General features: G+C 28.7%; 1 protein-coding gene across 3 annotated transcripts in view; it reads left to right on the top strand.

The window, feature by feature from the left end:
* LOC113549815 (formin-like protein 8) overlaps positions 1–24,958 on the top strand; it is a 41,466-nt gene that overhangs the window by 2,258 nt on the left and 14,250 nt on the right. Inside the window, exons 2-4 of one of the 3 annotated variants that reach the window (XM_026951286.1) lie at positions 2,234–2,402; positions 21,642–21,980; positions 22,011–22,263. In XM_026951286.1, coding sequence (XP_026807087.1) covers positions 2,243–2,402; positions 21,642–21,980; positions 22,011–22,263 — 752 coding nt within the window. In that variant the 5' untranslated portion in view covers positions 2,234–2,242. Of the gene's footprint in view, positions 1–2,233; positions 2,403–8,020; positions 8,188–21,641; positions 22,264–24,958 lie in introns of those variants that run through there. The other 2 variants (XM_026951287.1, XM_026951285.1) reach the window with 2 other exon arrangements.

Raw genomic sequence — 24,958 nt, 5'->3', positions numbered from 1 at the left:
TAATAATAATTACTATTTCCACTTGAACGTTCAACGTTGTAATTTTTTTTTCATTCGTATATTATGTATACAATATACATTTTATGTAAAACTTATAAGATAGGTATATTTAAAAAAGTAATAAAATGTTGGTTCTATAAAATAGTTAAATATATGTAATTTAATATATTTCTCATTAATATGTATTTCATTGTTAAAATAATAGTTTATTGTTATTATATAATTTTATCAAAATTAAACTGTGTTGTTTTTGAGTCGTCTAAATGTTTTTATTATTTTTTTTTCAAGTCACGAACAATTCCCCATTTTTTAAAATATACATTGTCATGAACTATCAATATCATATTGATCTTATTATATCAGAATAAAATATACAACTGTATCTGGCTAATTTTAATAATTATTATTTAAGTATATACCACAGCAATAATTTTAGTTTTAATATAACCTTTAAAGCTCTTAATTAATGAAATAAATATGTTCGAATGTAAATATTTCCTTATTTCAATTTACAATAGACATTAATAAGAAAATTATAAAAATTATAATGTACAAACAATTAGTGGTTTTTGATTGACTAAAAGAAAAAAAATGCCCAATACTTTAATTTTGGCTTGACTGGCACCAATATATAATTAAAATAGGCCAATATGCGTATAAATATTGAGTCACTAATGTATTATATACTGTTATATCTCTAATGGTATTTCTACAGTAATCACTGTAATGAATGTGTTTTGAATTCAATATACAATCATATTTATTTATTATAAGTTAATATACCTACCGTGTACCATATAATAGGTGTGAATAGGTTTGAGGTAAAAATAGATTAAATTTAGTTTAATTATTTAGAATTCATTGATTATAGTTAATAAAATAATAATTAATTAATAATACAACTTATGTGGAGATTTATGTTAAAATTTCAAGTTTTTTTATCTAGAAAAAACAATTTTCAACACACGTTGACAACAAAATTAAAAAAATCAAAATTTTTCAAAAGCCAAAACCTGACTCTGCCACACCGCCACACAAAAACCACATACACAACATTATAAATAAAAAAAAAATAATTGGCTTATCGTTCCGCAAAAAAACTAAATATATATTAATCAACAATTAAATAGTTGTTTAAAAGAGTGTGTTTGTCTTTTATATAACAATAATAATAATAATAATAATAAATGTTTCTAAAAAAGTTATATAATCATTGATTATATTCACTTCATTTATTTTATAATTAACAGATAAGCAATAAAGTACTCGGTGAGTAAAATTATATTTATGTGGGCTGTCAATAAGAGATGTCATTGTATATCAGTAAATTTATTTTTTTTTCGATTTTACTATTCTTTATTTACATTGTTCTATACAGTGGGGATAATGTGTGTGGCTTCCAAACAATTGTGTTTCAATTATCCATCATTATAACCGTTGTCAGCTCATTTTTGAGTTAGGTCAAAAAAAATCTAATAATATATAACAAAATATAAAATTACACTTATTCGCTCGCTTGCGATACAGCCCTCTTAAATTGCTCACGAGGTTTCTATTTTGCTTTAAAATTCTCGTTTTATCTAGTTGTTTTTTAGTTTTTCCTATTTACCAAAAAAAGTACTGGAAATGTTTTATTTTTTACCACTTGAATTAACTAGATTCATTAGTTCACTTTATTACTAAAGAAGATATTGAAATAGAAGATAATTAATTTTACTGCATCAAAAGGTAATGACAAATTAAAAAAATGTTTTTTTAAAAACACATACAGTAGTCATAATCATTATCACATCAATACATTCATCACTACACCAATATTATAAAATAAATCGTAAATTCAAAGTGTATTATTTTACATTATAATATACTATATTAGAGAAGATATTTTAAATTAGTAAAAAATATAGAACTATTTATATATTTGTAATAAATAATTATATTGAATAGTATATACCTACCATGTATCATAAAGTATGTAAGTACAAAACATTTTATTAACTTTAATATTAATAAAAAGCAATATTAGTTGTAAACAGTGAACTCATAAAGTTGTTTATATGTATTGAGAAATTATAATATTTATACTCATTTATAACTATTGAATTTCAAAAAAATGACAACAAAAACCATAAGCATTTATAAATTAACCCCTCCCCCGAAAAGTTAAGGTAAAAGAATCGAGCTATAAACTATTGCAAAATTTGTACCAGATTTAATTAATTTATATTTCCAGGATTGTAAAATGGTACTGTTTCGGAGTAGAAACTCAGTACGAAACGAAGATGTTATACCAGATATATCGGCTCCAATACTTTTAAGAATGACAGCTATCAGAAACAGTATGCGTGCAGAACATCAATTCATTGGAGATAAACACAGCAGTCTTTATGGCATACAACAAGGTAAATTTATTGTAACTTAATAAAATCCTGATGCGTCTATCTTATTCAACGATATTTGAATATTATATAATAATATAATATGATTATTTAGTCAGAAAATATAAAAAAAGTGCACCAAAAAAAAAAAACAACGTTTATTGTATATAAGCCATATTATATTATGTGTCATAACTAGTATTTCATATTTTTTTGATATAGCTGTTGTTGTATAGATATAAGTACTCGTAATACAAATAACAATGACAAAAAGGCGACCGCGTTATTGTAGCCTTTAAAAAAGAATTTACTCTCCAAGTCGTATGTGTTTTCTTTTGCCCGCCAAGGTTGAAAACTGCGAAATATCACGTTTGTTATAATCACATGTGCGAGAAACCCCTCTACTTTAGATATAATGCTGTTCAAATAATATACATACCTTGATGAGGAGGGTGTCTGTATTTGAGCTCCGGCGTTTTCAATGGAATGCCACGTGCCGCCAAAGGCGAACTTATTTGAACACAATTATTATGCTCTTTGTATATTCACTAGGTGTGCAATTGAATGTGAATAGATCAAAAGATGGATAATAATATCGATGACAACTGTTGAAACTTGAGTTTCATAATTGTTATATTTTTGCAACATACAATGCTACAAAATATAAATATCCTTATAAAATACAAATATTTATTATCAAACAATTATTTAGTTTCTACACTTCGTTATTTGTCGATACAAATCCTAATTTCAATCATATTTTTAACAAATGTCGATATTTGTTTATACTATATATATATATTATTAGTATATATTACCGTTTACAATAATAAAAAATGCAACAAGTACCTATATAATGTAACGTCATAATTTTCTTATGCCCAGTATTAACTAATAGCAATCAAAATATAGAAATTTGTTTTTTTTATTTATTTTAAGTCTATATTATCTATAACCTAATACTGTAATATTCTAATAAATTATGCAGTAAATTTTCAAAATAATATTTATACATCGTTTAATGAATTTTTGTATAAAAATAAATCTTAAATACTTATCATGTATTATAGGTATTAGGTAGTTACTTCTCTATACTAGTGAATTTATACTCACATTGTACTATTATAGTCATATAATATATATTATTAGTAAATAGTAATATTTAAACGATATTCTTTTCGTATATACACTTAAATTATGTTTCAATATAGGAAATTTTGTAAGTGTAGTGTATAGACTGTACAGTCTGTGGTTTATGGTTGTAATTTAGTATTGTACAGAATATAGCAGTATACGTTATTCGTTATTCAATAATCGCAGTTAACGATAATTGATATGTAAGTCTTTGGTAGTCAATAGGTCAGATTTAGTTACATGTATAGTCCAATAAAAATAATTTTAAATAATAATTATCATTATTATACTTACATACATTTTAACTTTTATTTACAAGTATATAACCATATATGGGGTATAGGGTAGGTTGGTATACTCGTATTCAATAAATTGAAAACATTTTTACACTAAATTTTTAAAGTTCCTGTAGAAATCTATATTTTTATTTCTATTCGTGACCGGAGAAAGACGTGGATCGTGACAGTGATTTACCTCTCTCTCTCTCTCTCATGCACACACTCTCACTCTTTTTCCTAATTTAATTTGTTTTTCAGTGTAATTTTCTATCATTAAAAATAAAAATATTTTAACATTCATAATAATTGTGTATACGTATAGCTTTATGTATATTTAAATAATAAAAAAATCTCGTGGTCCACCTATACAAATAATGACTATACTATGTACATCGTACAGTTTAAATACGAATAATTATTAATTTTATATCTTACTTATTATATTTGTACCCATCTATTGTAATTTTAACAAAATAATTGTTTGACTACTTAGAACATAAATCATATTCAAAAATGTACTTCAATAATTTTTCGTACTATAGGTGCTAATTTTTATTTTTCTCCTCACCCTCCTACATTAATAAAAATTAATTTAATATATTTTTAATGATTAAATAGAAAAAATAAGCACATTTAGGGATATGATCACTGCCTTAATCACATAACCACATACAAGTTTGTATACTGTTCGTCGTCAAATGTTTGGTAAATATATTATTGGAATTAAAGAAAAAACTGTTTTCCAACAATATTTGTTTTATAATTGTTTAACGCCATCGTGTAATTACCCACAGTGTAATAGGTCTTTTGTCCCCGTGTATAAACCTATACAGAATAATCTATTATTTAAACACGCTTGAATTATAAACTTATTTAAATTTTGATATTTGGAATTAATAACGCTAAGATAAGAGATTATTTTATACCAATTGTTTTACGTCATTTAAAGACTAAGTAATCATGCAATTTTTCATCTATTTAAATTTTACAAATTTAATACACGAGCTATATTATGTAGAACCATATTGAATTCAAAATAACACTCATAGATTTGTTTTAATACGAGGAACCTGTGATCTGTAAACAATATACACAAGTGACTGATGTGCGTTTTACCTTGATGCGCCGTATTCGGCTAGGAATCCTCTAGAAACTAACGACGCTTTTCGTTGAACCATGAGTGCAAATTAGACTGACAAACTTGTTTTACCGGATTTTTGTCGCACAGCACTTTATGCACTCGAAAACGGTTTGTTACAAAATAATTGAGCATCGTACTCCAAGTAAATAGTTGGCGGCTGTCATTTTTCATTGAGACGAGAAACGGAAAATATGATATAATAATATTACGGTTACCCGCTCGAAATAACGTAATCGTGTAATACGCGTAAACCGTGCGCGCGGTCGTGGAATAATAATATCTGCTACCTATAGACCGTATAGTTTTAAGATGACTTCACATTCTACCATGATTTAATGGGGGGAGGGAAGAAGATTCATAATCATCGTGTCGTCTCGTGTTGATATATTCTGAAATAATATTTTAATAAGTATCTAATAAATAAAAATATATAATATAATTACAATGTTAAATTAATATTATTATATAATCGGTGAATATTCTAACACCAGAATTTAACCATACAGCCAAAAGTTGAAAATATTTTTCTACATTGTGATTTGTGATAGCGTCGTGTTAGAAGATTCAATTTTTGCATTTTGGTAAATCAATCGGAAAAAAGTATTTTACAATACACAGCGAAAATTGTGAACTGTGATTTCCGGGAAACGATTTGGCACTGTGATTGTCCGAATTTTGCATTATGTGGTATACAACTATATGTATTACCATAATATATAATATTCCACATTGATATTAGAGTATCAAAGAGTATAATTGAATCCTACTCGAGGCATATTATAATACGTCAATAAATTATCACTTCATCAATGCAAACACTTGAGTCACTTCAGCGCATTACAATTTACTGTAAATTTAAAAACAATTTTTTTTTCGGAAATCACGGTTCATGTTGTAGTATGAAGTTGCTTTACCTGTGTAGTACACTATACTTACGAACAGGTAACCACAATACATTTCATCGTCAGTCAATGTAATCTAACAGTGATCACCGAGTTTTACCCCCTAAACATCCGATCAACTTGAATTCTGCAGTGTAAAAGTCGTTGAAAAAATGTAAATATCGTAAAAAATTCCATGAAAAACAAAATTAATATAGTGACTCATAGCTTTAAGTTTAATAATAGGCCAATTCACTCTGATATTAAAGCTTATATTGCAAAAAATTAGAGTTGCCGAACACATACTTGGAATAGTGTAACGTGTATATTTATAATATGGAGATAAAACGTCATGTGGTGTCCTCTTAAACATGTTATACTTGTTAAAAACTTAAAAATAATATATTATATATTTAAATAATTAATTTCTGGAAAAGCCGTTAATACATACTAAGCATTTTTTTTCGTACATTAGTAAATTAATAATAGTTTGTGTTAAAATATAAACAATTTCTTATAGTAGGTTTATTAATGTTAAACTATTATAGTATGAAGACAAAATATCTTCGCGAGAAGTAACTAGTGAATAGTTTAGATGTAGAAAATATACTCTTAATTTTGTCTTTTTAAAGTTAAAAGCTGTTATATTTTCATAAATATAGGTAAATTAATCATTTAAAAATACAGGATAATGAATTATACTTTTTATAGTTACTGTTATGAATTATGACTGATTTAGTACATGATTAGTATTAGTGCTTAAGCATCAAAAATTAAACTAATACCTTAAGTCATTGACTAAATATATTAAATATTTAATCATTCTTAGGTGCTGTAATTATTGTTATTTTATTAAAAAAAGCTAAATATTTTAAATAAGCATAATTTTTTTAAATTTAATCTCACATTACTTACTATAAATTATGATACTCGTTTGTTCGTTTTATTTTACAAGTGAAAATTAAAAGAATTAATACAGCGATATAATAGTTGTAAAAATGTAATTTTTCTAATTATTAGGTAGATTTATAGTACAATAATTATTTATTTACAAATTAAAATGGACAATTAATTAAGTATACTATACTAAAATAACGAATATTTGCTGTTAATTGGACCATTCTGTATGTATATTATGTATGGACATTTTTTTATTGTTATACATATATTTATTATATATGCGATGATCTTAATTTAAAAAAATCATATTTAAATTAATATTTATTATAGCTGAGAGCCAGTGTGTTTTTTTTTTTGTGAATCTAAAATATAAAAATGAAATGATTTTATTTTTTTTTCTAATCTGCATATTTTATTATTTATATTTATTATTAATAGTAAAATTTAGCAACTACTTATAAATATATTTAGCGCCAGCGCTGTTTCTATTATTGTTTTTATACGTTGCATAATTAACAATTTCAGGAAATATTTGCACCAAATTTATTTTAAATATTAGATTAAAAATTATAAATATATATAGGTTTCTAGTTGTTAGAACCTACAATATCTACATTATAATATTATATATTATATACCCACTAATATATACTTATAAATAAGGTTAATTTCAATAATAGATAATTAAGATGAACAATTTTTTTTCTGAAAATTATAATATTTTTAACATTTGAATTTTTCGAAAATATTAGCAGAATAAAAATAAAATAATACCTTTGCGGCTTTTATATTTCTTATTTATATATTATATAATATATAACTTTTAATATATAATAAATTCATAGTACCTATTACATTTTCTTAAAATAAAATAAATAGATAATAACCTTGTTGTATTTAGATTTTAAATTTATATATATAAATATCTATAATATATATACATTTAATCGATATTGATATAAATGATAATACAACTGAAAATGCTTATAATTATTATATACTATAATTTATTTTATTTTAAAATTAAATAAATTGCTTAATTATATTATATGAATATATTATGTCATAGGCTATTAAAAATTACATACATTACATTTATATGTTATTATAATGCATGTGTATAATTTGGTCTGTATTTAAATGAAAACAATAATAATGTTGAAGATATAAGAAAAATTGAAAATAAAACCACCAGAGTGGGTTGCGCATATAATAGACGACCAAACCAGTCAACCACACAGGCAACACTCCCATTTTAACCCATCCCATTTTAATGGTTTTTTATTCTTATCCGTGTCAGTCTTTAGCGAACAGTCGAGTATTATTATGTCTACTGCAGACGCACGTTGCCGGTGTATTATGTGTTTACCTCCACGTTGTTTTCGTATTTAAAATTCGTTATAAAATATTCATATTGTTTTAAATTATGTTTTAAACAAATCAGACGATTATGTTATGCATGGCTTGTGACTTTGGTAAGTTATAATTTTAAATATTTAAATAACAATTCAATTTAGAACTAAATAATTTAATATTAAAAATGTTAAATCAATAACACAGTTAAATGCTAAATTTTCCTTTTTTATGTATTGACTTAGATGTATAACATCAAATATGTATGAACATAATATTAAACATAACATTATTTTTATTCATACTCACCATATCTGACTTAACCGTACTGAATAATTTATTTTTTGCGTACGATTTTTATTTTCTTAATAAAAAAAAATATTTAGTAGTACTATAGAAATTACGTAGTCAGCAGCTGCTGTTTTGAATTATAGGATTATAAGTACTTACTTACTGTGTGTTCTGAAGTATAGTGCGTTCAACTTCTTTGTCCTTATATAGTAATTTATCTCAGTTTTAAATTATCCATTTTATGTTTTTAGGATGCCCTGTAATAGACTAGCATAAAACAATAATAATTACCGGATAATTACACAATTTCCTTATGTTGGCCGACCAATAACAATCTTTTCGTTCCATTTGGCCGACCATGCGCAATGTATGTTTCAATATATTATGTATATATATATATATAATATGTATCCTTCGTTGTATGCATAAAAGACGTCCATCAAGTAATAAGGCAACCAATAACTTTTATTTTCAACAACATTTTATTAATACACATTTAAAAAAAGTATTGGTACAATTTTTTAAATACGTGCTTAATTAAATTAATATCAATATGTATTTCAATTTTTATATAGATAGTATAAATAACATACAACTAAAAAAAAATATTTGTTTTTAAAAATTGTTTCATGTAACAAACAAAATATTAAATGCTACAGTTACATTTTATAATATATTATCATATAATTATTTCCATTTTTAATAAAAAGTATTTATTTATAAGTGTAACAAATAACGCTAATCAAACTAAACTATAATTTAAATTCATGTTTTTTTACTAAAATAATTGTTTTAAATAATACACATACGATTAATAATCACTTTCTTATTCAATTAAAAATGTATTTAAACTAAATTAAATAATTTGAGTAAATCACATATACTTAACATGTTATTAATGTTATTATTTATAAAAATATTTAATTAGTAAGAAATAAATAACTTAGTGATTTTTTTAATATCCTATTTGCTATTTGAGTTCAATAGCTAAATTTGTATACATACTTAAAATAGTGATTAAGTATAAAACATTATACGTTAAATAAATTTACCATAAGAAATATTGTACATACAAATTATATCTTGTGAAATTATCGTCTATATATCCGGAGTCCCTGTGTAGTTCATTTACCTGAGATCAGACATGAATTTCTAATATATATGTACTCGCAGGTATATATTATATATTATATATATATACACGATCAAAAGAATTTTCAAAAACACAGAACCTTGATGAACGTTCACTGTTTTTCCGCAATTTTATAATATGACCTCATTTCGAAATCTTAATGTATTTCATGAGCAAAGTGATTAAGACCCGTGAAGCACCGTAAAAGGACACGTTTCGGCGAATTGGACAATGTACTGTGCCCTGGTAATAAAGATAACCCAAAGTCGTTTGTTATGTGGTGCTGATAATACACTGCAGTACGAAGTAAAAAAAAAAACATAATTGCAGGATGAGTGCGTCAAAACAGAAACAATACATTGTGTCCCCTTTAACTTCCGGTGTGTGCGTGCATTCATCCAGTGATGCTCAACGTTTTCATTCGTGTACATCAACATACGTGCAGCTGTGTTTATTAAGATAGACCCTGTGTGTTTCAACTAAAAATTCTCAATTATTAGGATAAGCCAATGAAATACCTGCGGTCGCAAGCGGAAATTGTGGTTTTTTAACACGAGCCGTCATAAAGCGTGTAAAGCCTGCACTGTCGATAATAAATTTTATAAATCGTCTTTAAATATGATACATATATTATATAGATAATATTGTTAACTTTATTAATGAACTCTGAAATCCTCTTATATGGGGTGAGTTTCAGAATAGATTTTGTGGACCGATCGTGATCCATTTGTACGTAATATATTTGTTATAGCCATCATGTATATACCGGAAAGTCGTATTAATTTTTAGTGACGGGAAAAGTAAGCTCAAAAGCTCAGTAACGCTTATTCAATATTTAGAAAATCCCAATGAAACACTGTAAACTGCTTTTATACACATAATAATTAATAATATAATATATGGTAACGGACTATCGCGGGCTTTCTGCTCTGTTTGTTGGTCTTGTGTTCCAGATAACCATTGCATTTTTTTCGTGAGAACGTACCAAGTATATTGTATTCTAATAATGTACATTAAACGGTCGCGTAACGCGATATCGTAAGAAACTAAGAAGGGAAGAACACGATGATGATATTATATTATTGTTCGACAAAACGGAAATAGAACATCCCTTAAAGACGTTGACACGCCCTCGGGTTACACACGTTTGTCATTTAATTGTATACTTATATCTATATATTCTATTATTTGCTATTTTAAATAAAACGGTTTTTGTTTTGTCCATACACTGTGTTCATCGTATAAAAAACATCCATGCCGAGCACTATGAAAACAGATATTTATTTTTTCCGCATTCACTTTTTTACTATGACTGTGTCTTTTTATTCCCCCACAAATAACGGTTAAACGCATCGAAAACACAAAATTAAACATAAACTGGACGATATATACATGTTATATGTTATACATTATAAAATATATACACCTATTGTACTCTTACGGATTAAGTTTGTATATTATAATATAATTTATTAGAAGCAAATATAATAATAATAACGTATACGCGCACCTGTTCATCGCATCACCACTGCAGCCTACAGGGACAAATGATAATACACGATTCAATAATTATTATTAACCGAACAGGTTTAACGTCCCCTGCGTGACGTGTGTAAACGACATTCCATCCAGCAACGACACCGCATATCCCCATCGAAACTATACGCGCCCACCCTCATATATATGTGTATGTGTGTGTGTGTTTGCGTATGTAGGAGTATTATGAGGGAGACGGACCATATGTTGGCGGCGGCGGCGGCGGCTCTGGTAGTCTCGTCCGGTGGCGGTTGCAGTGTTCGTCGTCTACGACGATAGTCCCCCTCGCCTACCCGGCTCCCGCAGTTACGCGGCCCGTAATCTACCTGTGTATTGTTTAATATTTTTAATTTTCAAAAGACCGAAAATACTCATTTTTTTCCCCCACTCCAAAAATTTAAATAGCTCGGAAAATCTAAAATCTAACTGAAATATTATACTATTCACACACAAACACACATAATATACTCACACTCACTTGTATAATAATAGACAGACAGCACAACAGTTGTTGACATAAACACAAATTAAACAATTAGCCATTGAAAAAATACAATTTTTTACGCATACTTGGCATGACGACTGCGATGGTAATGATTATCATTATTATTTATAATATACCTAATACCTATAAGACATGTGTGTATAATACACCGTACGAAATAAACACCCTATTCTCGAGCACCAAGTTCTCACGCATAGCATTTTCGGATAGCCGGTTTTATTTAAGTATATATAATATATATTTAGTCATACGATTCTCTTTTTTCTCGATATTCTCGTATAATGTGCATTGTCTTTTATCCTACACACACTTGAACGGTGTTGTTTTTCTTTATCCAGATAGGATTATAATAATATTGTCTTGACTAGATTCAATAGGTGCACCAATCGATCATTTCTGGTATACTCACGGCTGCAGTAAAAAAATGAAATAATGATTGATAAGTCTTCGTCCATGTCACAGACCAACAAAGTATATAATGGTAAATTAGGTTTATATTAATTAATTCATGTAATTCGAAAAGTTAATAAGACTTATACCTAATCCTTAAATTTTTTTTTCCTATTATATAAATACAAGAACACAATAATAATATTAGACGTCATTATACTGTTAAATTTAAATAATAATAAAACAACTTATTGTTTATAAGTTGTATTTTTTTAAATATATTCTTTTTAATGAATACACAAAAACAGAATAAATAATGTATTGAATACTTGGAAGCTTTAAATTGAACAAGTATCTTCTTGTTTCCTCATTTGTATGTATAATAGTTATATATAGATTATCATAAGATAAAATGTTTCTTTACAACTCACGATAAAATTGGAATGTTTCATAATTACGTTATCAATCGGTGTGATGTACGTATTATACTGCCATATGCATTACGCGCGTGTGTATATTATCTTAGTATGTGATTCGAAAAACAAAAACCAGATGATACTTGTTGGATTTGTTATTCTTTCTGTTACCGGAAACACCTTTGCGGCGTACCTAATAGGAACATTATAATAACATCATTAGGAAGTAATGTAGGTAAACCGTGTGTGTATATATATAATATTATATATCATGTATACGTGTATTCTAATACACTATATGCGCTCTCCTAAAAGTGAAACGAGTACACCGCAGGAATTCGAACGGTAGTTGTTTGTACGGATGTATGTGTGTGTGTGTGTGTGCAATAACGATACGTCTGCAGTACATAAAGTAGTACTCTTACGTGAAATAATAAAGTATAGTGTACGCGAATAGTTCATGATATAGTAACGCCTAAAAATCGCGTACGAAGCGATACGGTATTATTAATAATAGGATTTTAATGCGGTTAAACGGTAGTGTGAGTGCGTGTTGCCGCGTGGGGGTTGATATTGAGGCCGATCTTTAACGAGTGTATCTACATAATTATTGTGTCGTTTTATCATTTTATATTATTATGTACCTATATATTATATATATTCGCTCGGGTGGAATAAAAATTGAAAATTAAAAACTTACCCACGGGAAAGCAAAGTATCATCGGTACACAGAGGAGGAAAGAGTATAGGTATACTATATTTATTTTATTTTTATCATTTTCTTAATTATCTTTTTTTTTCTAATCGAACGTATTTTTATTATTTGATTGGGTATTTTATGTACACGACGACGACATTATGAACACGTTGCGACCATTTTTGTCGATAAACGACGACGTATAATTACTGAACGCACGTGGTATTCCTGCAAGACGGAATTATCGTATGGTTAATACCTATATATAGTTTATATATTATATACACTACATATATTATGTGTTTATATAAAATATAAATATATAATACATGTACGTGGGTAGGTTGGCGTGTAATATTTTCGGCGTCAAACCACTCAAGTCTATTATATACGCATTATTTGACGGGTCGGGTAAGCTTAAAACGTTTTTCGCCCCCTCCGAGTGCACTACACACACTTACACACACACACACACATATATTTATTACGCAGCCCGAATCCTCGTACATATAGAACCGTCGTCCGCTCGCAGTCACCATCGCAGAGCTTATATTATATATACACATATAGTTTAATAGTTATATGCTTACATATCGTGTGTGTGTGTGTGTGTGTGTATATATATATATATATATATGACGACGGTGTCGAACATTTACTGCAGCGCGGGTAGATATGAGGTTAAGTCGAACGCAACGTACAACATAATAGTAATGCGCGTTTATCGCTTTGACGGGTTTTATACGAAGCACACGACAAGTACATTACGCGTCTTAGTGACCGTCGAAGTAAACATGTATGTATTATATATATATATATACACACCGACATCTATAACGTAGACCGTATGGGTATAGTACACAAGATGACTTGTACAATAATATTATACGTATACACATTATATATTGTAGAAGACTCGATGTGATGATTGTCGTCGCGCGGTACAATCGACGTTTTTTTACACCTACCTATCTAAACAAAACGACACGATATTCGGCGTAAATATTTATTACAGACATTTTTTCGAGATAACCAATAACGTTATTGGCAGCGAACGAAAACGCGCTACTGTTTCCCGCTTCCGCAGACGGCGACGGTGATACTCATCGTATCATATCTCGGTAAACGACGCGCGGGCATTATATATTATACCTAATAATATAATATTATGTTTCTTTTACACGCGTCTTTCTTTACCGGGCCGGTCTTGGGTTCCACCTATGGAGGCGAGCGAAAACCCTCTCTGGCCGTACGCCGTAATTTCGCGAGTGATCTTATGTGCGTGTGTACATAAATCGAATATCGGCGGAGCGCCCACGGTCGACGTTACTATATATTATTATTATTATCAAACTACCCCGTTGTCCGCTCGAATGGCTTTCCGGACCATTGCGCGCCGTCACCGGATATTTGTCTCGTAGTGGTGTCGTCGTCCGTGTCTCCGTCTTGACGTGATCAATCGACCGTGTGCGTTTTATACGGCCGGGCGCCGGCACGTGTATAATGACGGGAAATACCTCGGCGATGCGATTCGATCGCCTCTCCGCGGTATTAACCCTTGACATTTGCTAGAGCTTTGCCCTCATCTGACTCTCGGGCCCCTTGTTCGCGTTTCGCATTATAGTATTATGTGAGACGATAAACGCGTACTCTGAATTTACTCGGATATAAGGCAAATCTTTAGGGTTTATAAGAGCTGCAGATAGTCGATTGAAAATTATTACATAATATATCATGTTATATATTATATATACTATATGTATAGGTATTGCAGTATAAATACACAATAATTAAAAAACTTATTGTTGCTAACAACGTGGTACACGTCTGTGTTACGACACACATCAATATTGTTTTCAATAATGTTTTCCAATTGGTATACATGCCACAGTAGCAAAATTCATCTTAAACATTTCCATGTACGAATCTCATAAAAAATATTCAAATATGCTCACAGAACTCTACGACGACTACCTACAAAATAATTTTCAAAAGCTCAAAACTAATAAAGCAATTTTTTTGTAAAATATTTTGACAGGTGACATCTGTTATTGTAGGTATTTACATTTCTTCGAAAATATATTATTAATGTAATTTTGACAAGGTACCTATACAATTTTACGTTTCATTTTAAAACCCTTGTGAAAATAAACGGTATAGATATGTTTAAAAAAAATTGTATACACGATATTGTAGCTTAATAAAAATACTACTAAATTCACTACTAAATTATACATGAATAAATAAAATATCTATCAAAAATATTTAAATTTTAAAATATCTTAATAAGTTTTTTTTTATTAATTCTAGTCATGGATAATGATTAAAACGCAATGACAGGATAAATAAATTAAACTTAGAAATTCTGGAATTCTGATGAACTAAACTATATTAATATAAAAGCTGAGCTGAGAAACTAAACAAAGAGTTAAATAGAAACCAAGTAAGAAATTATAGATTATTATTCCGTTATAATAATGGAGTTGAAAATATATTATTAAAAACATTTGAAATTTGTATATTTACTATAAATCTTAATTTAAAATAATATATATAACACAATTCATATAGAAGAATGACATTTAAAGTACAATAAAATAAAACAGCATTAATATGAAAATATATATTTTAATAAATTATTAGAATCTTGAAATCAAGGTGAATCTTTTAAAATCAAACAATGTCTAACTGTCTAAGTTTAAGGGCACTTTCTTAAATTCTTATCTTTTATTTCGACATTGTAACTTGTAGAATAACAATTTCTAAGAATAACTTTTCAGATATAACTTCACTTAGATGTAAATGACATACTCAAGCCGTAGGTAAAATTCTTCAACAATAAAAAATACATTATTAAATATTATTATTATTATTATAAATGTATAAATCATACTATATTACTTGTACCTACCTATAAACATAACTGGCTAGGTACAACAATTTGTTTATTATTAACTGTTTATACGACGATAAATAATATTAAATTAGTTTATAATAATGTTATATGTACCTATTACAATACAATTAATTAATTAATTGATCATATTAGTCATTGTAAGTTCGATTAAAACTGCAGAAGTATCCTATATTTACCTACATCATACAAAAGTAGTAAGTACAAAACTGATTGATATTACTTTAAGTTTAATTGAAAGGCAATCGAATAAAAATTCGATGACTGTATGACCGACGACCGTGTACACAATCTGACATTAATGATATTCATAAAAAATTGTAAATATTACAAATTGAAAAGTTTTTTTCTATCTACACGTAATTGTGTGTGGTTCGTTTTCCATCATACAACATATAAATATCCGCATCCTGCACTGCGCTTTATGAATAAACCACTAACTAGCACGTCAACGTATCGTGTGTTTGTTGTGTGTACTACTTCATGAAGTTGAAAATCATCGGACCATCTCATTATGATGGACCTTTTTATGAACAAGTTCAATATTGCTAACCAAAAATTCCAAATTATGTTTGAATTGAAGAACAAAATCTAGTTTTTAAGTGCAATTATACTTATTTGATTATTTATAGTTATTTCAAATGAATTAAAACTAACTGCTTATTAATAATGTTGTGCACAATATACATTTGATTAATATAAATAAAGCCAAAATATTGCAATTAGTTTATGGTAATTTTTCGCAGAAAATTTTAACTAATTAAAGAAAATTCATAAACTTGTAGTGTTGAATAATTTTCAAAATGTATAAACAATCAACTCATTATTATTTATAAATAAAAAGTAAAGTAATTCAACACATTTGGCTTACATAAATGGTATTAGGTTTCTAAATATGCGTTTCGAGGTCAATATAGATATGCTTAATGTTTTGCTTAAAAAAATATATAGTCATGCGTTTTAATAAATAAATGTAATAATAATAATAATAATATGTTTCAGCGTAAAAATGAAAAATGTTGTATTTAATATTAATATATTAGGATAATAGATCTCAAAGCATTTAAAAAACATCTCTGTACCTTGTTCATCTTTATCTGCTATATGTGTATAATAAATAATAATAATTATCATACGGAATGATGTCGGTGCTGCGCGGTGCCTCATACGGGCATATGTTGTCACCCGTTACAAAATGTATATTATTAACGAACAATCCGGTGGTCGGTCATGATTGTCACATGTGTTCGTAGAATATGTTCCTTAAAAAGAATCAAGAAATAAAACGTCTCGGCAAAGAAAGATATTTATTATAAATAATCAATCTCAATTTCAAAATAAGTTTACACGCAGTATCATATTATATTAAATTATTAAATAGTTCACGAAGGATTTCACACGAGAATTATTTGACGATCGTCGTCGTGTTGGGTACTTGGGCGTAACGTCACACATACCTACCTATAATCGGATACCCATGCGATAACTTTACACAATTACACTAAGTATTGAATTGCTTGAAGTATTTAACTAATATTTCATCGTATAGGTACCACAAACCCGACTTTAAATCATTCTTGTGGTTATAAGATTTAGTTTTACTCTTCAATCTATAGCAAAACTATATCTACCTTACGCCCTTACAAATGATTAGTTGACACCATTCATCGATACTTATATACGTATATTACTAACTATTTTATTTTGAATTCGCGCATCACATCATATTTTAGAAAATGTTTATATAACGTATGACGACATGATAAATTGACAAGAAAAAATATATCAAATACTAACACAATCACTAATCAGTGTTCAGTATATTATAATAAATAATAATTAATAACGTATATCCATTATATTACATAATGTATATATATATGTGTATATGTGTGTGTGTGTGTGTGTGTGTGTGATTTTCTATGTACTAAGGGCCAACGCCTTTACTAAAATTATTTTTATTTAAAAAAAAATATATATAAACATGATAACATAATGTCATAATCAATGATTGCTCTTGTTTGGAAATCAGCTATTATGTGTTGTACACGTTACATTTAAGTACATAAAGAAATTATCAGTTAGCTTATAATAAATGGCTCTAATCTATCGTATAGTTAAAAGACAGAACATAATATTAGGGACATGTGTTTCCTTCACGATTATAGTTTATATAATTATGTATTATATTAATTATCATAAGTTCTGGTTGCGGTCGTTCTCAATTATACTTAACGACCGTCAACGGAAAATGAGCGAAAATTGTTACATTATTAATATTCTTAATACCTATTATTATTCTTAAAATACTCTGATTTATATTATTTTAATATTAATTTATGAATTCATCAACTACAGTCTACAACACTAAGTAATACATAAATATACACTGACATTACTTGTCACGTTTAGCAGTGTAATATAAATAATTAATGTGTATGATACAATATGCAATAAATTATCAAGTTTTATACTTTTTTAGGATATACAAATCAAAATATCGGTGTTAAATAAACTTCAATAAATCTGTTATTTAAATAAATGTATATATAATTTATATCACATTATGAAAATAATTTATATATTCATTTGCCATTTTGATCTTTTCTAATCATAATTTTAAAAATCATCAACAAACATAAAGTCCTATATCTTTATATTATAATTGATTTTTTTTTATCGTAATTGCCTAAATTGCTTGATAATTTATAACAATTTAAAATATATATAATTAAAACCTTCACATGCAGCAATGATACCACGAAACAAAAAATTAATTAAATATAATTAATTATACTTAAAAATAATTTTTTCAATCGTTAAGTTATTTTATTTATGTCCATATCGTGTTTTAAATTTTTCTTTGAGCTGTAAAATGACCCATAGAGGTTTACGTTTTAAAATTCAACAATAAATTATCATTTAAAATTCATAACACTATACTTAACACAAAAAGCATATTACATAATAAAGCATATTCACTACTACTTAATACGTTACAAACCATTATACATTCAAATACGAGAATAACTTAAATATTATTGCAACGTTGAATGTTATAATTTATTGATAAATAATACTTAATAACCTATGTCCTATATAATTTTTTGTGGTTAATAAAAAACGGCCGTAACTGTTTTTTTTTCATTACTTCAAATTTAATTTATTAAAATACAATTATTAAATTGATTAAATCGATTAAACTATACACTTTGATAGGTACTTTACACGCTTATGTATATTATATTTTTGTTAAAACGGAATGTTTAATGTTGTGTTATGAAAATGACTTTCCGACAAATACAAGAACCACATCGAACGATTCATTATGTGCATTGCGTGCTTGAGTAATAAGAAGACATGTTAATAACAATTAACACTACAGACCTAGAGACGCATATCGTTTTTATTTTCTTTAGACCGTAAATTTAAGTTTAAACCATAATTTCTAGTACGATACGCACACGCTCGAGTTACGAAAACAATGACGACGACACAAATGCCGATTTTCCTCGGGTCCACGTAGACGCGAAGAAATCGTGGGACATCTAACCAAAGTAGAGGCTGCCATGAACAAATTAATAAAATATAAACGCATATGAAACCACAACATCCTGTGTACGTCGTTCTCGCATTTTATAGTTATTGTTCAATAAGTATTTTAGAGTATTATTTTATAACATTATACTTGTTGTAACATAATAATTAATATATGTTGTAAATATGTAGTACAATTGTACAAGTCACTTTTGGCTTATCGTATAAGGATAGGTGTAAGGTATATAATTTTATTAGACTTTTTTTTTGATCTAATCATCACATATACGAATTAAATTTTAAACAATAAACTTAAAAAATAACGTATGTTTATAAGCATATTAACTATACAGACGTACAGTTATAAGTCATAACGTGATATAATATATTTTTCGTGCTTCGAATGCTTTTAAGATAAATTCTACTTCACAGTTTCACACTACGTGTAATAAATTTAAAATAGCGATTATTCACTGGTAATTTCGTCTATATAGGCACCTATAATTTACTCGTACAGTAATTATATATCCATCGCAACGGTATACCTCATAATATATATTATATGTCTAAATAGGTGCCAAGTATTATTGCCGAGTTTCAGATCGACCAATAATAATATTATATAATAGATTATATATGTGTACATACGAGTATAGGTACATCACAAGCCACACTAGGTGATCTATTTAATTGTCCGCACTCATTATTTCGGAAAGTTTCAACTTTTTGAAACGACAAATAACGTTTTTAATTTCATATTTATAATCATAATAAAATGACTATTATATAAAATTCAAATTTTGTAAAAGTAGTTACTCAGTCATAACATTACCATTTAAAGTGTTGATATAAGTGATATAAAGTGGCGTAGAGACAGCACGCAAATTGTTAGTCCACTATTCGAAGAATTTCAAAAAATATTCTGTTTCTGAATATTAAATTAAATGTTTGTATTTAAAATAAAATAAAAACTTAAACAATCATAACGATAAAATGTGTAAATAATTTTGCTTAACAATGACATAAAGTTATGTAAATATAATATTTTCGAAATAATGAGAGTATAGATATAATGAATCCCCCCTGTATACTATAGGTCTAAGGTTTTTATAAATTGTTAGATTCTGTTGAACGGTTGACAACGTGATTACATGAATTTAAAAAATATACCAACATTTTTTACTGTATAAGTTAGTTATAATTAACCAATTATATATATATTTATGTTTTATTAAAAATACAATTAAAATCTATACAAGTTAGAATATTAATTAATTATTATGGAAGCTATATAAAAATAATAATATTAGAATGACAGAGATGGGGAAGGTACAATTAGGTGGTGCTATTTGGCAATTTAATATTCATACATTTATAATTAATACATTCGATATAGTATATCTATATTAAATCAACGCATTTCTAATGAGAAGTTAATTGATTATAAGTAAACTTCAACGAATAAAAATTTCTAAAATAGCATTTTAAAAGTAAAAAAGGCCATTATAGATAAAAAAAAAAAAAGAACGAAATAAAATGTTGTTTATTAATATACTGCATACAGACATAGTCGTATGAAACAAATGCATACCTGATCCTTCAACGCATTGAAAGTCGAAACCATAAAAAAAATCAAATATCAATAATATTTGAACTCCGGCTAATAAAATTATTTGATGTTTATAGATAAATATAAAATAGTGGCATAATGTCGCAAAATGTAATAGAAACTTTAAATACTCATAAAAGTTATAACTAATTACCCACACTCGTCGAATTTCGATTTTTGTGTATCGAAGTACTTTATTTAATTACCGTTTGTGGAGATAAAGCTACGCCGCTCTTATCGCAATTACTTGATCTCGATTTGATAAATGTATAATTATATGAATTGTATTGTCAGAAATACAATGCAAACTTAATTCGTTGTCATAATTGGCCATAGAAAAGTAAGCTCCCCCCCCATCAAGAAAAAAAATCCTGGCTACGGCACTGTACGGTATTATTCAAAATAGTAAAAGCTTAACAAATAAGATAAGATAAAATATTTTTTTCAAAAACCCTCGTTAAAACTTTTCGAAATGACGAGTGTAAGCCGAAGACACTTAACAATGTATCACCTCGTATAACACTAACTGTGTATTTTGCGGTGTTTCAGCGGACGTCGGCTTGTGGAACAAGAACATGGGACAAAGGTGGCGAAAGATCCGACGTCGGTGTTCGTCGTTCAACGCGGGCACTGGCAAGGGCAAATCGGTCGCCGCGGTGGACGGCCCGCTGTTGCCGCCGTCGCCGTCGTCGTCGGACGACTCGACCGCGTCGTTGTCGCCGCCGACGGCCGCGGCCACGGTGCAAGACATGTTGCGCGCTCGTCTGAACATGCTGAACATCGGCAACAAGCGGCGGCCGCAGCTGCAGCTGTTCGGCAACGCGCGTCCGAATAGCATGGCCTCGGACACGTCCACGTTTTACGTGCCGTCGCCGCTGCTGCGGTCGGACGACGGCGCGTCCACCGGCCACGGCCGGTACGACGGCCACGCCGACACAGACGCCGCGGGCCCGTGTTCGCTGCCCGTCGCGTTCGACCTGTCCGCCGACCACCGACTGCTCCAACCCTCATCGCTGTGCCGCGTCGCCGAGACGCCGTCGTCGTGCGGTTCGTCGGGCCGTGGGACCGCCGACGACGGCGCCGGCAGTGACCGGTCGTCCGTGTCGTACAGCGACCACGGTTACAACAGCATCATCAGCACAGCGACAGCCACCGGATACGACGCCGATCGGTGAGTGTGATACGCGTTTCCTCTAGTTTCGATATATATATATATGGTCTATCGATTACACGATGATATTATATGCATACCTTCACTACGGCACGCATATGCAGATCTATGACGAGGCTATCGTAATAGGCACCGTATTCAGTAATAAAATTATGGTCCCGAATTTCTGTTTCAAACTACAACATCTGCTCGTCTTACGTCATTCGACCTACCCACGAAACACGCTAAAATATTCATTTATAATTCATTTTTCTCATGTTTTAAGATTATCTAATACAAACGTACCGATTATATACCGTAAATAGGCAGATACATATATACATACCTACCGCAGTAATTGCGCTATTGAGGCGTTTTAAGTCTTTTATTTTTCATACATAATCTAGGTATATAACAAATGTAAATATTTTAAAAAAAAAAATGCAATTACTGTTTCTCTACTGTTTGAATATTCTAAATTAAAATAATTTCCCAAAAAATATCGTTGGTTAATACGTTTTCTTTTATCAACATTGTACACAATTAAACGCATTTCAAGTTTTAGTTTCATAAACGTTTCGATTGTTTAGTCCATTAAACACAAAATCTAACAATATATCTATATCTTGATCGTGTTATTCGTTTTTTTTATTCAAAGCATCGTGAGGTCTAATGTGTTTTCATCTAATCGTTGTTGACGAATAAGAGTCACTGTTTGATTGTGCAATGTTAGTGAACTTTGAGTGGCTATTACTAGAGAAAACAGGTTTATGATAACCGCCATACGATTCATACATAAATTAAAAAACACTTTGAACAATTAAGCGTAAATGTATCCAGTATGTAAAGTAGATTAACATTTTTATTATTGTCACTATAAAATACGTACCATTTAAGAGCTAAAATCAATAAAGTTATAAACACTCTAAAAAAATTCATTACGACTTAAAGTAATCGTGTTTAAGACTGTAGTGTCAAAAAAAAACTCCATTAAAACTCCTAAAATTACCTAATAATCCCTCCTTAAAAATATATATATATTCAATAATTAAATGTAAGTTATTTATTAACTATATATAGTGCATATATTTTAGACTCTCCTACACAAAACAAAATAAATATAATAACAATATTATAGTATTTCCCGTTAATATTGTGTATGTATAATATTATTATAAGGTTCGTCAATAATAATAATAATAAAATTGATAGACATTATGAATAGCCCGCATTATATACGAATACGATATAGATACCGTGATCAATTTCCTCGACTATAAATCTACGCATCTCGCGCACAAAATATTCTACTTATTTAAGTAATTGCACGGAGTCTCAAAAATATGTATACATAAGCATCATAAAGATAAAAGAGAACACCTGGGATAACCAACAAGTTAAAAAAATATCTCGTGAATTACTATACACACATATATATGTATTATGTCCTCTCCTCTTACTCAATCTCCTTAGAGTCGACCCTCCCCCTACTCTAATGTACCTCACGGAGAAATGCCAAGTATCAAAAAGCAACGCGATGAATTATGAATAGCGCGCGTACATTGGTGCAGTCTTTCGCAAAAAATGTCAGAAATAAATTTCATACAAACTGATCGAATCAGTAGGACGTGTGTAATCACACACAAAAGAGAACAAAAAATAAGTAATAAATAATGGGTTTGTCGTTGTACAGCATACTACCGTCACAGTTTGATTTTTTTTCCCTGTATAATTTCGACTTTATCTTAATCAAAAGATTATGACAGGGATAATAGCATTGTGGGAAAGACTAAAAAGGTACCCATATAAAGCGAGGGAAATGCATAAACGTTTGAACCAACATTCGAATAAATTATAATGATTGCTAAATTTAATGTATTCAATATTGCAGTATTATCGTACAAATTATCAATAAAAAATGAAGGGTTGCACAATATTAAATCCTACTTAGGTTAGATACACGTCAAGAGAAAAATATAAATGTCAGCAATTTTATTTCACTCGTTTGTACTTTATTTATTTAATTTTTTTTAATCAACACACAGGTTTTCTTTTTATTGTGTATTCTTTGCTCGTTAATAAATAATAATCATAATAGTAGTATAATGTGCGTAACTGTACAAACAAAACGGAAAAAAGTACTCACAAAATTGGGAATTGTGTATAATAGATGGTATAATATAAAATTATAATTAAGGGAAATAAAAAAACCGTTTTGTTCATAAACTATAGACCATAATAATAAGAATATTTTTTATTTCTTATTTACTCGCGTATATTGTAGAATGTACTTATATAATAATCAAAGTTAACAAAACTCGCCGCAATCGACATTCCAAATTTGATACATCAAAACTCTTAGAACACTATTTCAGCATTCCGTTCGGGAGACTCGTGTTACGACTTGTTATTCACGTGACTGTAATCAAGTACACATTTCGAATACGGTTTCCACAAACCTGTATATAATTTTAAATTAGAACGACTGCGATTTCCGCATGGGTGACGGCGCTATCTGACTGATTGTCTCTAGTCCGAAAACATTGTGCACTGTAATATATTTCCGTATTATAGCATAATATAAACATAATATTATATTATATTATGTACTATGGATGTATATTGTATTTATGTGTGTGTGTATTTTTATTTTTTTAAGTACGTCCCAACATAATGTGCGTACTTGTGGTCGCGCGATTTATTATAACTTATTCAA

The sequence above is a fragment of the Rhopalosiphum maidis genome, chromosome 1 (genome assembly GCF_003676215.2).
Source record: "Rhopalosiphum maidis isolate BTI-1 chromosome 1, ASM367621v3, whole genome shotgun sequence".
NCBI lineage: Eukaryota > Metazoa > Arthropoda > Insecta > Hemiptera > Aphididae > Rhopalosiphum > Rhopalosiphum maidis.
The sequence above is the reverse complement of the archived record's forward strand: the minus strand, read 5'-3'. Positions and strand labels throughout refer to the sequence as shown.